This window comes from Rhamphochromis longiceps, linkage group LG13 (genome assembly GCF_057381845.1).
Source record: "Rhamphochromis longiceps isolate RC_006_pf linkage group LG13, R_longiceps_female_GT1.1, whole genome shotgun sequence".
NCBI classification, from domain to species: Eukaryota; Metazoa; Chordata; class Actinopteri; order Cichliformes; family Cichlidae; genus Rhamphochromis; species Rhamphochromis longiceps.
This window is the reverse complement of record NC_140569.1, coordinates 18,056,095-18,073,426: the sequence shown is the minus strand read 5'-3', so window position 1 is coordinate 18,073,426 and position 17,332 is coordinate 18,056,095. Positions and strand designations below refer to the sequence as shown.

Sequence of the window (17,332 nt, the reverse complement as noted above, 5' to 3'; positions counted from 1 at the left end):
TTTCGAGTGCAGTAAATGACATGGCTGTGTGCATTTCTATGTGCAAGTATGTGAATATGCAGGAAGCGACAGAAAGAAAGTGAGAAACAGAGTGTGTTTGAGCGTGACCTACAGCTGTGATGTGGATCACTTGTATCCACTGTCGTGAATGAGAAGAATAAATAATTTAAGGTGCTCTCTGTTAGCCTTTTGATATTGAAGACAAGTGTATGTGAACGGAGCAGAGAACCAAGCAGTCCCACAGCTGGCCTAATTTGCCAGGATTCAAAGCAGCTTGACCTAAACCACCTGAGATGAATGCAGTCATTTAGCAAGAACAGACAGCTACGAGTCTCCCAGTAAGGTGGCCGTTTCCTTCCTTTCAGATTTCAGAGATGTTGCATAAAACCTAAGATTGCAATGTCAGTGCGTAAACAGACAGGCAAAGTGACCTCTCCTTGAAAAAGTCCCGCACTGAAATTTAGTCTAAGGAAGTGAAAGTCTGGAGAATCAGCTACAATGCAGAGATGGTGTGACTCATAGTAGCAGATGTGATGGAATGAGAGAAAATGTGAATGGAAAAAAATTAGAGCAAAAACAATCAATGAGTATTTTAGTTTGATAGCTCTTGGAGAGTGTAGGATATTTCTTCACAGAAACACTGGTTGCTGTGTCTAACGATTAGAGTATGTGTGGGTTCTGTTGCACTTGTGTTTATTCTGTTTTGTATCCAGGGTGTGTTTTTAAGCCAGCTCTTCTTCTGGAGGTGATACATTGTCGGCCCCAGCAGAGAGAGCATGAATGTTGTGAATCACCTCCTCGCCTTTTTCTTTCCACTCGTCCTAGAACCTGGTGCTCTCATGTTTCAGCATGCGGATGTTGGTAAGTGTGCCGCTGCCCCTGTGGTGGTATCCGTAAGCCTGGTGCTGCCCCTCCAGTCACCGAGCGCTGCTGCCCGACGACATGGTGCTGCTGGGACTGGAGCCGCCCGAGCCCCGGTCTTCAAACACGCTGATCTCAAGCTGAAAATTTGATGAATGTCAAGGATCACTGTGCGTTGTCGACAAATTCCATGAGAATTTAAAGCAATACAGTTTTAGAAACCTCAGTAAGGTATTTCAACTATTTGGGCAAGCCTAATCTGACCTTACTGTTCTTCAGTGTAACCAGTGGTTTGTTCTAAATCCTCTGTATTTCCATTCATGAAGGGTTCTCTTGTTTGCAGACTCCTCCAGGGTCTCCTTGACTTGATTATATGCAAAGAAATTGTTTTTCTTAATTGTGGAAAGAACTCTGCAATCTTATAATTTAGTAGCCTTCTGTGGCCTTCTCCTGTTACTGTGCTGGCCAGTGGATTCCTACTTTTAAAGAAGAAATTTTGTTTTCTCTCTTTTTCATCTAAATAAGAGCTTCCTTCTCTTGCATAAACTTGCAGCTCTTTGCACATCAGCGAGTTCCAGCGAATGGCTACCAAACGCAAGTTCAACACCAGATTTTTTATCTGCTTAGATTGTCATAAAATAACAAGGGAACATCTGGCTGTCGAACTGCTTGTCAGGAAATAGTGAAATTCCTTTTGAGCCACGGAGAATGGGAGACAATGTTTAAAAATTGCTTTTAATTCCTCAATGATTAAAAAATAATTTTGGATTAATGCTTTTTAGTTAAAGCAGAAACTCTGTTCCCTGATCACATCTCGTTGGTTTACTTAAAATCCACTGTGGTGGCGTAGCGACAAAAAGCGTGTCACTGTCCAGAAATGTATGAATCAAAGTTATCTGAACTCTCTGCTTACATTCATAAACCTTGGCAATGGTCTTACTGGACAGCGCTACTCTACTATCATCATATGTTGATTTTACTGTTAATAAAATGTTCACGAGGCTAAACTTAATTACTTGTGAAGGCTTCTACTATTCTATTGAAAAGGTCTGAGAGAGTCGAGCCTATAGGCTCTGCTCTTTAACGTAGTCAGTGGATTTTAATGGTGGCCTGTCTCTGGCACATGTCTATATTATGTTTACTTGTGTTTGTAGCTACATGAAGGTGAGGAAGCTGAGCCCCCAATAGGAGGACAGCTTCTGAACCATATGAACTCACATCAGAGTCTCTTGAAAAATTCCTTCTGCATCAAGGAAACCTGAGCTTATTAAAAAAACAACATAACAATAGTCTGCCATGAATTTCTTCCTTCTGGGTTTCTCCTTCCAGAATTCCTCTTGTCTGCGTCTCCCCCTTTGTTTGTTTATGTATTACTTTCTTTGTAGGCCTCTTCTTTTTTTATTGATAATAACTTTCTCTGTATGTCTCTGGTTTCTTTGCTTCCATTGTTTTCTCTCCTTTGAGACTGTCTGCTTCATTTATTAATATCACCTTTTAATTTCAACCATTCGTTCTCTGCATAACCACTCAGTTTTTTAAGAGTTGGTAATGGGTTGACCTGCAGCCCGTTTTTTTTCTTTGGGCCAGTGTGAGCCAGGACTGTGTGATGGTCTATTGGACACATTCACTCTCTCCATGTGTCTGTGCTGGTATCAGTCCAGCTGTCAATAGGAGATATAGTGCTGTCCACTCCTGAAAATGTAGCAATTCATCTATAAAAGAACAGCCACATGAAAACTTGGAAATCATTAAAAAGGCCTTGATATAAAACCTTACTTCCGATTGACCACATTAATATTATTTATTTTTTATTTTTTGCATATTTCCATATCAAAACACAGAACTTTCTGTTTTTTTCAGAGCTTTTTTAAGATTTACTCACGATAAAAAATAGTTGGCCAGTGAACAGCTACTCTGCAGCAGCTGGACTTTAAGTGTCTTGTTCATGGGCATCCTGATGGTAATTTATGAAGAAGTTCATCCATTTGCTGTATCAAATCCAGATGTTTCCACCAGTTTCAATAATTCTAACCAATGTCTTTCCACGCCATCTTTAAACTGTCTTATAAATGTTGAGCTGTCCTGTCTGGGCCTTTATCCACTATCTATTTGTTGCACAGAGATTACAGTAACATATGGGAGGAGGATACAACCCTCATTCCTCTCTCTATGGGGTCTGTGAGCAGCAGACCTCGAGGAGCGTAGATCTTCTCATTCTGCTCCTGGATGAAACCTGATATCTTCCTCAGCACCTGGAATAAAACAAGGGGGGCAGAGAGGTATTAGAACAAGTACCTCTGGAGGTAATCCAGATTTGATTAGAAATGTTGGAGGTAAGATGAAAACCCAAGTAGGACAATCAGGCTCCCATAAAAAAATAATAAGAGCGAACTGAGATTCAGTACCTGCCGACTACTTTTTCAGGATGCGTTCTGTGTTACACACAGTATCTAAAAGAGGTTAAATTGGCCCAAGTTACTTTAACCTCTGGAAAATATGAAAAATGAAAGAAACTAATTTGCAGTCCTTCTGCGCATACTTAGCATGCGGCATATGATACCAGCTCTGTCAAATCATTGCCCGGCTTTATTTTTCCTGCGCATTAAAATCCAAACTTAAAGTAATTCCATTATGCTCCAAGTATAGCAGCTATTTTTTCTGCATACTTCCAAGCCACTCTTGTCAAGCAGGGCTGCATGAATTGAATTACTAAAAATGATGAGTATGAGCTTTTCTCCTTTTGAACTTTTCCATTTGGAAGCTTGAGTTCCTTATTCAAAAGATGGCTCTCTTTAAGGCTAAATGTCATGCCTTGGTTAACTGTCAAGGCTCTAAAATATGAAGTGGACAGTTTATTTAGATTGCACTGGCAGTGGACGTTTTTCTCGGTTTTGCAAGTGAGCATTGCAGCAACTGTGCGAAAACCACAGAGCAGCAGTGGAGTGAATCTGTGCGGTTCAGGCCATGCTTTGGCACACAGATTCAAACAAGCATGTCTGTATACATTCTCTCATTCATTGCAACTGCACACAAACCGTTTTATCTGGAGATTTAAATAGTGTCTACGAAACCTAAGAACTGAATGTTGTTCCAGCGATGCTGCTGATAGCAACCAAATGCCAAACAGGCAGCTATTAGCTAAAGTGGGTTTATTAAAACGGCTTATTCAGCCTTAGCTATGCCTCCATGGGAACAAATCATGCTGATGTACCACGGCTCGCCTAAACTCTGCCAGTGTCATGTCGGCCAGCGCCGTGTTCCTCTGTGCCTCATTTGCACCCACAGAGCTGCTGCCGCTACACATGTTAACCAATATGTACAACTCTATTAAAGAGAGCTTATTTAAATTCTTTATGATTTTCTAGAGATGCTGTACATTTCCTCAGGTCTGAGGAGGAGACAGGAGAAGCATTTGCTTGCTGTCACTTCTTCCAACTACTACCTGCCCTGTTTTAACAAGGGCATTGCACAGATTTTATAATATTTGGCAGGGTGCAGACTCTCTCATGTCCAGCGCCGCTGATTCATACATTTGCATTCCTAAGTACAGCTCTGCTGCGTAATGACTTCAAAGTTTCCGAGCTGCAGTAAGTGTGAAAATGGTTCTATTGAACATGACAAATTCACATCCTTTTTTGTGAGTTAGCTAAAGGTCATTGCAGCACACAGCCTAGAGTGATTAAAACAACACTAAGCAGTTCACTGAGCACTGTGCTCCTCTAGTATGTCAAAGGCCTCGTACAGCTGCAGGCCCAGCTGCTTATACAGTGACCCTTGTTAGTGGAGACTAAACAACAGAAGAAATATTTTTTGTCTCCCATTGGAAAAAGATACTTTTGCAATAAAATGTCTGGAAAACATTAGGACATTGCGTTTCTCAGTGAAAAGACATTGAACTGAAGCCATCGAAATTCAGCGGTTTTGCCCCGCTGTTCTTTAAATCAGTGAGATCCATGTGAAATAGCGCTGAGCACAAAGCAATCAATATTTGACTTATAAGATATCCACACATTTCTTAACGCAACACAAACCATTTCCTTTGCTACAAACTCCAAGAGAATCAAGCATCGCGGTAAAGTGGCAGAGAGACACACAGAGGAGCCCTGACTAATCAGTTTACTGTGGTTCAGGGAAAAGGCCAATCCTTTCACTTGCTAGCGAGCTCTCGGGGCAGCTCAATCCTCTTCGGTGTAACAATATGACAGTCAAGTATCCAAGCTGTGCCTGTGTTGTACTGGCATGTGTGTGTGACAGCCCTTCTGGGAAAAGCTTTGTGTTTGTGACAGCATACGCACAATCCCCTGCTTATGCTACCAAATGCAATATAAAGGATTTTATGCGTGTGTACACGTGTCCTTTAGAAACCCATACTGTATGTTCAGCTACATTCTTGTCAATAATACGAGAAGAAAAGTAGAAGATGGAGGGCACAAAGTGTGCGTGAGGGAAGTCTTGTGAATGTTTTTAAGCACATGTATCTGTTCTGACATGCTGGGAGCAATCAGTGTCCTTTGATGGTGTGAGATGTAAGCATCAAGGGACTCCAGTGAATCTGCACCCTGATCTGCGAGCGCTGTGTTGTGGGACTCGGACGCACATGAACATGCAGCATCAACTTGGGTGGGTACACTTTATCATCATCAGTCATAATGTTGTTCAGCCAAGATGGCTGAGTTAAGCAAGCAAATAAACAACTCTCCTGAGAAACTGATAGAATCTCAGGATCTTAATGGGGCAGCACCCAGCTGACAGGGAGATGAAAAGAGCCTCAGACTAGGCAATTTCTGCATGGCTTCAACTCAGCAATAAGTCCTTTTGTACTTCTTGGTCAAGCTCCTAGTACCTCTGTAGTCCTTTGATGAAGAAATGTTTACAAAATGCAACAAGACAAGGGAGATGACAGAGATCAGAACAGAGAGGAATGCTGAAAACTTCATGCAGCTCCAGTTCTATCTAAAACGGCGGCAGGTACACACAAAATCACAAGAGGATTAATCATGCTCGCTGTGTCTGCCTATGCGATTGTGTTATGTGTGCGTGTGTTCCTGTTCCATTTCAGTGATTAACAAGCAGCTACACAGCCATGCGGAGCTTTAACCACCTGCCCTTTGTCAAGATGGGCATCTTACTTTAGGTAAGCGTCAGCTGGCGTGCCATGCCTTATCCAGCGGCACACTTGTGTGGCCTTTAGAGTGAGTTTTAAACTCTGGTGGACAGACAGAGAGAGAGATTGCATCTCCTAGAACTGTGTGTTCTCTTCTTAAAGAGCCGGATGAGGCTTAATGTTTTTTTGAGTGGGAAAGAGTTGAATTCAATAGAAATTGACACATAGGGGAGAAAATAACACTTCTGTAAGTGGAGTTCATCACTGCGCATTAAAAGGTTCACCTTCATCTCACATTCTGAGATTCTGGGCTCTGTCCACTGAGGCATTTGTGTGCATCTTTTGCTGTTTTTTTTTCCAGGTTCCTCAGTCTCCTACCAAGGCATGTGGGATACGTGCAGCATGAATAATGTGCTATCACTTGTGAACTGTGTTTGGGTTTGCATGGCGTTTTCGCTATGCCTGTGCAATACCCAGAGAAGAGAGTGCAATACAGGTTGTCTTGTGCTGCAATTTAAAGACACATTCTAGTTCAAGATGTGGTTTCAGGTTTGAAAAGGGAGACAGTATAGAAGATGCTCACTGAACTCCATACAAAACATAAAAAAAGCTCATAAAGTGAGCCTGAGGAATAGATGGTGGCTGAATCGAAGTGTGCAGTAAACTGAAAGAATAGTTGTATTTACAGCAAAAGTCTGTTGTTTTACCTACAGCAGATCTTAAAGACGGTTAATGGAATAATAATTGTATTTTTATATTTAAAAGGCTAATTTTAACTCATTTTAAAGCTACAACCTCTATAAAAAGCAGCAAACTGAAACAAAAACATGACAAGTTAAAAAAAGTTGTAATTATACAGTATTTCCACCCAAAATGTAATATTTTGTGTACACAGACTTCTTACCTTTTCATATCGCGTTTCCATGCAGAGGAAGATGATATAAGCTGTTGCACAAGCCAGACATCCTTCCAGGTACGACTGACCTCCAATTTTTTCAGCCTCAGCATAATAAGAGTTAAGGGTCTTCACTGTCTCCTCAAGTAAAGTTCGTTCAATCTACTTATAAACAAAAACAAACAAGACCAACAGCGGTTGTAAGAATGGCACAAGTGAAATATGTTCTGTTAGCCTGCCAAATATGCTGCCTGTATTCTACTCAACCCAAAATACAATTTTTTCAAGGAATTAAAACAACAACAACTTTGATTACAGAATATGGAAAACCTGATGAACAATTACTTACAACTACGACAGCAATCTATTTTTTCCATCTGACAGAGAACATTTGCAGTAAATCGATGACAACTGATGTTTTCTTGCTCTGCTCTTTGTGTGGATTGTCTGCTTCATATGCAAATTGCTAGACAAATATGCAATAATACTCCTACATAACACCATTCACTAATTAAAGCAAGGTAAAGAAAGTAAAATTGCTCTTTAAATAAATAGCACATTCTCTCACACAGTCTTTAACTAAAGGCATCTACTTTTGCTTTAACTGTTCACACATGCATACATTCAGGAGATGTTAGATGGGGAGAAACATATATATTACTTATACAACAGACATTTGCATCCATTTGTGGATGATGCCCTTGTAATTATTATGCATAATGTGTGCATTTCAAATATTAGCTTTTTGCTTTTGAGGACCAGCATTACAGGAATTAGACGTTTCCTGGTTTAAGAAGCATCCCATATGCACAAGTGTTGTTTTAAGTGTATCTGCATCTATCTGTGAGTTTAGCTTAATAGACAAGGCTACAGTACGGGCCATCAATCTTTCTGTATCAGTCAAATTAGAGTTATATGAAGTGGGGGGTTATATTGCCTTTGTCTAGGTATTTGAGTTTGTTTGGACTCACCCTGTTGTCAAGCTCTGAGGGAAACTTGGCCTGGAATCGGCACACAGTTCCTTCACTGTAGTCTCTCTGTATAAACACCTTGGTGACCAGCGATGGACTGTGCCGGAGCTCCTGAAGGTTGTGGAACTAAGAAGATACAAAACAGAAGAAAAAAACAGAAAAATTAATTTTGTGGTCAAGAATACATTTCAATTCATGCAGCACTCCATGGCTATATATATATATATATATATATATATATATATATATATATATATATATATATATATATATATAGAGAGAGAGAGAGAGAGAGAGAGAGAGAGAGAGAGCTATAACCCAGACTGGTTTGTTTGGAAAGGTTGCCAAGAAGAGGACTCATCCCTCTAAAACGAACATGGCTGTGCAGCTTAGGTTTGCCAAATTGCATCTGAACGAACCACAAGACATCTGGAACAATGTCCTTTGGAGGTTAGATGACAGCAAAAGCACAAACAGCGTATCTGCACAAACATCTCATACCAACTGTAAAGCACGGTGGTGTAGGGTTGATGATTTGAGCTTGATTTGTAGCAACAGGATCTCCTCCTCTGTCCTCTGATCTCCTTGTTTACCAAAGCATTAGTTAAATGTGAGGCCATCTGTCTGATAGCTAAAGCTTGGCCCAAATTGGGTCGTGCAACAGAAAAGTAATCCCAAGCACAGCAGCAATGGCTGAAACAGAAACGAATCAAGATGTTGCAATGGTCCAGATGAAATCCAGACCACAATCTGAATTAAATGCTGTAGTGGGACCTTATGAGAGCTGTGTATAAGTGAATACATGCAAACATCAGTGAAATGAAGCAACACTGTGAGCCAGAATGCCTCTCCTATGATGTGAGAAACTGATAAAGTCACACAAAAGAAAAAGACAAAATACTTCAAGTTCTTGCTGCTAAAGGTGGCGTTACAAGCTGTTGAATCATGGAATGTTCTTAGTTTTTCACAGGACTGCAGAAATGAAAGTGTAAAAAGGCTTTTGCTGCACAATAAAATTTAAGTTTAAGTTTGAAACTCAAGAACTGATGCGATGTTAATGCACCAACATCTTTGACTTAAAGTAGCTGGCACTCTCATTGCTGTCTTCCAACATCAAAATTGATGTTGGAACATTAAAAGACTGGTCTTTACAGCACTTTGTTGGTGAACAGTGTGTTTTACACCCAGTCATTTACATTAAAAGCATACAGCAACAAGCAAGTGGGGCACTGTAAACTTATCCCCTGCTGATCTAAATTACTGTCCTCAAGAGGACGGTAATAAGGGATACGGTAAAAGTATGCAGGAAGAGGAGAAGGCAGGGAGAAGGAGAGAAAATAAGGTGGGAAATATGAGGTTGTGTTCACTTCAGACAGAACCTGAAATCATTTTATAAAAACACTATGGTACACATGATAAGCTAAACATTTGTGCAGCTGTTAAGTTTTTTCTTTTTTTAAAGGCTTGGCCAGTTACAGCAGGGTCACTGTGACCTATATATTATCCAAGTACATGCTTGTACATGCAAGAGGCAGAGAAAGACTTTCCAAAAATTTGGGATACAGTGCATACGTCAATAGAGAATTCAATTTGCAGATCATTTCAACCTTGCAGTTATTTGTAAATAGTAGAAAGAGAACATATTTAATGAAACAGGGTTTTAAAAAGTCTAAAAAATTAACAAAAGTTTAAATGGAGGCCACAAAAGACTGAAAAGATATGTCATGCTAAAAATCTTTGCCAGAAATGAAAGGCAGCAGATGGAAATAGTTAGATTAGTTACAATTTAACAATAGCACTTTTTAGCATGAAACTGCAAGAAAGAATTCATGGATTTCATTATCTGTGGTCAGTAATGTGGTGAATTATAAATCAAGCAAAATGTCACAGACAATACTGAGTAGCTGGAACTACACCTAATTAAAACAGTCATTTTTAATTACATGCTGGTGTTGTAATTACGTGGCTCATGAACACGTCTTAGAACCATGTCAGTGCATCCACAAAGTCAAGTAAAAACACATGTAACCAAGAACAGGAAATATATGAACAATATCCAGGAAACACTACTGTCTTGCCTAAGCCTCTGATAATTTAAAATAAATGAAGGTGAATCCTCAGAGTTAAGAAGGAAAGGGCCCTCCAGCCTGTTATCAGTGCAGACTTCAAAAAGCCTCCCTTAATGATGGCATAGTGCATTAGTTCACATGGCCAGGATAACTTGCACATCTGTACACACTATGAATGCTAAATAATATATTGAGATTTTGGAGCAACAGATGCTGCCTTGTGGACATGTTCTGTCAGCAGGGAAAAAGCACATTCTACTGATATTATATCAGGATGTTTCCATGTCTGCAGTTTGGATCATTGGATCATAAAAAAATGACGAAGACAAACTGTTGAGGAGCTGAAATACATCAAGCAAGAGAGCTTATCTTATAGACCTTAGTATTTAAGTATAGTATTTACTGATAAATAATCAAGTTTAAATTACTTTAAAAACACTGCATCTTTTTGGCAGTAGCCAGACTTAGTACAGTGCCAGCCTTTCATCTCTATATATGGTGTATCACTCACGAGCAGGAATAGCATCCAAGCTGCTATTTTTGTCTGCTAACAGCCACAGTCATCCATCTCACAGCCAGAGCTTTTAATACACCCCCCTCCCCAAAACACACACACAGTTTTGGGGGTTTTTTTTGCTTTCCCTGTCTCTCGCCACCACGGAGCCCTCACTCTTTCTAGTGTTATCTTCAGGCTATCATGATGAACAACAAGTCCTTCTATTAATAGAAGCAATTTACAGTTTCAGCACAGAGCTGAGCATCATTTATCCAAGTCAGAATCAGCTGGCCACAAGAGAGACTCATTAACATCACGCAGGTCCGTCTTTTATGAACGTGTGCATGTGAATGTGATGCTATACATACATGCACTGCATGCATGTACATACGTTAGATGTCTTTTTAGAATTGAGGACAGTTGGCCCCGTCCTGACCAACAGACCTCTGCCTTACATGTCTGTACTACACATAACTTACACTAAAAGAAGAAAGGCGGGTGTCTCCCTCCCTGTGATTTGCCTAAACACGAGGCTTCACAGTATCCCAATCTTGCACTCCATGCAACTAAAGCCAATGAGATTAAAGCTGGAGAAACACTCTCAAATTCAGTCTCATAAGAGGCTACATATTTAACCTTTTAACCTGTCTTCTTGCCAAAGCTCCTTTAGACTGAGTGACATCAATAATCATAATTATGCCATCAAACTGGGAAATCAGACTAATAAAACATCTTTGTCAAACTCATTGCCATATTTCATGATATTTCATGACCTGCATTTACTAGACCAAGTCTGCTGGTGGAGATGAGTATCAGGGGTGATTTTTAATAAAAGGACAGAAGGGAGAGTGAGAGGGGAAATTTAAAAGATGGTAGTGAGATCTGCTTTTATGAATGGTTTCAATTGAGTATCAGTAACGAAATAACAAGAGGCAAAGCTGGAGGTGTCAGAGTTGAAAATGCTAAGATTTTCAGGGTGACCGTTAAGACACCACCAGTAGGCAACGGGTGAAGTGTCTTGCCCAAGGACACAACGACCGAGACTGTCCAAGCCGGGGCTCGAACCGGCAATCTTCCAATTACAAGGGGAACTCCCAACTCTTGAGCCACGATCGCCCACAAAAAAAAAATATATATATATATATACAGAGGAAAGACCACAGAGAAGATTCATGGATGCAGGGAAGGAGGGTTAGTGTGACAGAAGAGGATGCTAGGGGTAGGGTGAGATGAGGGCTGATGACTTACTCACATAAGTTACTGTGTTGACCCCTAAAGACAGCAGCCAAAAAAAGTAAGAGTACCTGGACCAGTAGGACCCGGGTGGATGGGTCTGACTCGTTATCTATGACAGTTTTATACTCACTCGAGAGTTACTTCCAGTTGATGAAACAGCTATTTTTCATTTATGCTATCGAACACAAAAAAACTTTCTTAGTCTTCTGGTGGTGATATGAAATGCTGAAGTATCTCTGTATATTTATACCTTGAAGACAAACAGGTTTATCTTGGTAGACTGCTTGTGTTTCCTCTATGGGAGCCAAGGGTTCAAATCTGGTCTATTCCTGCATTTAAATATAGTGCAGAAGCAGACACCAATGTTAAAGTGTGATACTGATCACACAGGCCTCTGTTAAGAAGTTCTGCATGGTGCTACGCTGTCTGACTTCTAGTTCCACCCACCCATCTTTAACGTTATGTTTAATATTTTTTTGCCTGCACACTGATTAGATTTCAGAAAAACGTGCCTCACCAGGTAACAAGCGCATAGAAAGGTACTGCATCAAGTAAACAAGGATGAATAAAAACCACATAGATAATCTTTACTGCATGGCAATGACAGACATATCCTAAATTACTAAATAATAAACTGCTGTCCCCTTATACGCAGTTCATTACAATTTTATTGTGAATAATTTTCTTGAAGGACTTTCATACGATGAACAAAAAAAGAGCATTTTCATACCCTATGAGCATACTCTGCCAATTTGAGTAGACAAAAAAAAATGTAATCAAACGCAAAATGCATCAGTGAAATCTGTTGACTGAGAAAAATATAATTTTTTCTCTGTCATATTCTTTCAGTCCTACATGCTGAATCAAACCCACACTTTAATTCCTGCAGTTTGCATCTGTAGATCTGTGAGCCTCATTGCTCTGACGTGTTTCCTAGTTAAGTCACTCCGACTCAGGGAGCACATACAGACGGCACGGGTGAGTGCTGCCAGTGGGCAGGCATTGCAAACGGTACACAGACGATTACAGCACAGTAAATGCACCCAGATTTAGAAACTTCATTCTTGTTTTCTGCAGCCTTTCAGCATGTTTTGTTACACTCAGCTCCCTTTTGAGCCCTTCATAATATAAGTGATTCTCTGCCATTGAGAGCAGAGTTTTTAATGCTTGCTGCCAAGCTGGGTTATCCAGAGGTCTATAAATCAATAATGTTTTGACAGTGTTGACAAAACTGTGAGACTGTCATGACATCTAGGTCGAAGAACAGTAACTGTTGGACCAAAGCTTATAGAAGAAATTATTTTCATGAAAAAGGACGACTTTTTTCTTTTCCTTTTCTCAGTGGGGAGCTAAGTCTGTGCAGGTCTCTGTGGGGATTTCAGTGCTTTTGCACATTATTTCTTAACAGTGTCATACTCAAGCTGGAGCAAACCTACAGTCTGCGAGGAAACTCTGGCAGTAGTGGACTTAATGGATCCAGAGAGTGTCCATCCATGCAGCATAAACAGTCTGCAGAATGAGCTGAGTGTTACTCAACACTTAATGCAGTCGTTTGCTGACTTGGCAAACAATAAATGTCATAGAATGAGTTCTAATATAATATGTGACAGGGAAGTAGAGACAGGCTGAGAGGCAGATGGATAGGAAGCAAACTGTGGTGCTCATCTCAGACTCAAATCACCGATGGTTACAAACTGCAGCAGCCTGTTCGCATTAAATATGGCATGGATAATTGATGGGCTTTGGACATTAAATCTGTCCTAGGTGCATACACTGCATGTGTTTGGGTGCGTGTGCATGTTGTGTTCCTGTGTAGGCATGTGTGTGCCTGTGTGTGTCTGTGTGTAATTGATGGGGCTTGGACAGGGATACTGGCAGACCACCAAAGGAAGTCAGGGACACTCTGCCAGGGTCTTGCAGGCTCCGAAAAAAATATATGCATCGATCTTGCCAAGCTTCTTATCCCCTGCACCTTTACCTGCAGAATCACTATTTAAGAATTATACCTTCACTCAGAAATAAGTTAGATGGTCATGTATGTACAGCCACACGCATGCAAACACACTGTTGTATGAATATAACCAAATGTGCTGTCTCCTGAGATCATGATTATGATAATGTCTTCACCAATATGGTGATGCAAACTGACGGAGAGGAAGACGTGCTGCTCAGCCTGATGGCTTTTAGGGTATTTTGGCAGGTACCTCTGTGACTGATTTTCTGAGTGTTATAGCATCACAACTGTGCTACATATAGTCACAAAACTGCAAGTATGTAGTTGGGTTGTGGATATGTTTAGTCTGATCCATGAGTACTGAGAAAATGACACTTTAATTTGTCCCACAGCACAGTGTGTCTGTTTAATGTATTTTTGACTTCCATGTATCTTTACATGATGTACAAACATATAATCATTGACACACAAGGCTGGGGTTTGATAATTCATCGCAGCTGGCTGGTTATCCAGCAGTTGTGCTCTGTGATACTAACCAATAACACTAACAGTTATGGGATCTCTGCATTTTCTTGAATAAATAATTTCCATGTTTTTTTGTGGGCGTGAAGGAAATCGGACAGTGGAGAGTTAAGTGTGTGGCAGGGATAAAGATTTATCGAGCTGATTTAAAAGTATGACCAAGGCAAAGACATGGTTAGGCTGTCCCTGTCCATGGTGCTGACTGCTCCATCATCATTACCACTGTCATCAGCCTCCTCCGCTTTGAGCCTACTGGAGCTGTCTGAGTGATACTGGTTTCTGTTTTTTATCAGGCAATGCCTGAGAAAGCAGTATCTGTGTTGGAAGGGGAAAGGAAAACAAACACTTGTTTATCAGACGATATTAGTCACAGCTTCTAAACACTGATTAAAGTAGAAGAAATTGAAGCCGGGGAAGGAAAAAAAATGTCCTGACGTAAGGATACTGTTACACGACTTCAAATTCACACAGCTCTCAAGATCCAGTCGGCTGATTTGATTGAAATAAAACAGCGTTCACCCGAACCACGATAAGACACAGAAATCGGAGGCACAATAGGTAAGACATTCAGTTACAAGACGGCAATTCTCAAGCTGGATTTCTTAGAAAAACAGCAAAGGGAGGTGCACAATACATCTTGGAGCTTTTTTCATAAAGCACTCACAGAAAATGTAAAGAATTTCCTTACCTCTGTCGCCATATTGCAGTGAGTGGGTTGCGGGATCTGTCCCGTGCTGAAAACGGCAACCGTTTGCGCGTGCTGTTTGGGACAACGCAACTACAGCCCGCCGGTAAGCGGTCGCCCGCGTGCACGTGTGTGTGCGTGACTGCGCGCGCTCCTGCTGGAGACTCCTGCGGGATGCGGTCACTGGTGGTTATGCTAATCTGAATTTCTGTTTATCCAGAATAATCTGCTTTCAGATTCAGTCACAGTTCAGAAAGCAAACGGAGGTTACTTTGAAGCATCAGCAGTTTATTTGGGTTAGTTTTTCCTTTTTTGCCCCCCTTTTATTTTAGGGCTATATTAATAATTACATTGGTTATCAATAATTCAAACAAAGTGCCCTGGCTGCTGCTTCTGTTTGTGACCAGTCAGGATGCCCAACAATCGCTTTATCTTAGTCCTGTTTCTACAGCGTGGAGTATTAATAATAATGATGATAAAAATGGTCATTGGGTATTAGATCATCACATTGAATGATAAAGTGATTCCACTGGGAATATTACAGGAAAGTTTGTTTTTTTTAAACAGATGACTCACTCTTAACTGCTAGCATGCAGAAATACTTCTGTTCAGTCATACTGTACCCTGTTTTCATATCTAGGCACTTGCTGCATTTTTCCCTTCAAGAAACAGAAAATTCTTCCACGTCATGGACACACCAAGGTCTTACCTGAGGTGAATTATTTAGAAGGTTGGCTTAAAATTGAAAAACGCGACTAAAATGTGGTAGCATGATAAAGACTTATATGTTTGTGCTACTGAAAATGTTTTTCTTTAGATAAAAATGAGAGAATGAAGAACTACAGGGAGTAAAAAGACTTTGTTTGACACCATGAATGCAGTGTGCTGAAATGAACGACTTCCCTGGCAAACTCCCTCAAATCAAACACAGGCAATGCAAACACACATTATATTTAGAAAGACACAACAGCAAGCAACTCTTGTGAATGGAAACAGAATCCAAAAATAAGACAGGAGTGCTCTAGCAAAAAGAAAATTATGCAAAACTAATATTATCTGCCAAGATCACTGCTTGCTCCAGATTGCTTGAAAAGATGTGTATCTAATCACACACTGGCACAGATTCCTTTGGGCTGTGTTTATTTATATCCACATTCACATGTTTTGTTTGCATGTGAATCTGTGTGTGTGTTCTCCATATGACAGTCTCTGATATATCTTAAGCTCAGTCACATGTACACGTTATTAGGCACGCTGACCGCACCATTTGCCTGAGCTGAAACACCCTATTATTCAGCTGATGCGGTTTTTAGTGTAAATATTTAATTTATGTGCATATTGAAGTGGAATACATTGCAGTGAAACTCCTACACTGCAACACGAAGAAATGCCCATCACACACCCGAATACAGGTGACTTTAAAAAATCTTGAAGAAACATAAAAAAAGAATATCTAATGCATATTTAATGCATTATCTGATTTGTCAACATCACAAAGCTAAATTTTGACACAGTTTTAAACCTAAATAATCCCAAATAGGAGCAGATTTATTTATTTATTGTATCCTTTGTGATTGCAATCCTAGAAGATGAGGGGACTCCCCAAACACTTGTCTGTGGTAGACATTGGATCATTGCATATAACACAAGTATTCAACAACAACAAGAAAACCCTCAAAAAGGGAAAGGTTTTGCAGGTGGTCCTCACAGACTGTTTCTCTCTCCTATCTCTTCTGACTTATTTTTATGGGTTTTGGTTTGTGTTCGTGTTCACTGTCACTACTGCTAGCATGATGGTACATGCACCCCCATGTAGTCCAGCCCCTCCAGGATGGCAGATCCAAATGTGCCGTTGCAAGAAGGTCTCCCAGCACAGTCTAAAGAACGTGGAAGAGATGGACCACACCAGCAGGACCGGTATCTACGCCTCAGTACAAGGAAGTAAAGGAGGAGCGCTGGCAGAGTCCTCTACGATGACCTCTGATGGGCTACTTTAGCATTTTTCTGACAAACAGACTCCATGGGGCACGTGAGAGCTCAACATCCCATGTTTTGTGAGACCTGTGCTCACAGACCAGTACTGTGCAGGTCAAGTTGAATTCACTCGCAGACACATATGTACTCTGAGCACATTTGACAGACATCAAAGAATCTGTGGCAAACATTATGCTGCTTGCAACATCATCTCTAATGATCTGTAATGACCTGTATTGAATTAATGGTCTAACATAACCAAACTATGCTGTGCCATGGCTAAGAAGGAAGGTGTGGCTGGGATGATGTGATGTTGTTGCGGACAGCTGTGGTGGCTATTTTGTGCTTGTGTGAGCATTTATATTTGATCATAGGATTGACACATATGTACTGATATGCTAAGATGACTGAGATAGGAAAGCTATTGGGATTTGAGCTGTCTTTTGGGTTTTCAGCGGATATAAGCGAGCTGTAGAAAATTACAGGGTTGTTGCGTTAAACCTTCCATCATGGCTGAACATATGCATTCCTATTCATATTGAGAAAGTAATGAAAGAAGACGTCT

At 40.5% G+C, this 17,332-nt stretch overlaps 1 protein-coding gene across 1 annotated transcript; it reads right to left on the bottom strand.

The window, feature by feature from the left end:
• Positions 1 to 917: 917 nt before the first annotated feature.
• On the bottom strand, positions 918 to 14,854 carry golga7bb (golgin A7 family, member Bb). The gene is made up of 5 exons (XM_085427724.1): positions 14,797 to 14,854; positions 7,832 to 7,957; positions 6,870 to 7,022; positions 3,012 to 3,113; positions 918 to 1,001 (listed from the first exon to the last, which is right to left on the bottom strand). Exons 1-5 carry the CDS (start codon positions 14,806 to 14,808, stop codon positions 918 to 920), a joined length of 477 nt encoding a protein of 158 aa, XP_085283850.1. The 5' UTR covers positions 14,809 to 14,854.
• Positions 14,855 to 17,332: the final 2,478 nt, after the last annotated feature.

Coding starts and splice junctions, on each gene's coding strand:
- golga7bb (XM_085427724.1), bottom strand. Junction 7,023..7,831: donor CCTCAGAGCTTGACAACAGG/GTGAGTCCAAAC, acceptor GTTTATAAGTAG/ATTGAACGAACTTTACTTGA. Junction 3,114..6,869: donor TGGAAACGCGATATGAAAAG/GTAAGAAGTCTG, acceptor GTTTTATTCCAG/GTGCTGAGGAAGATATCAGG.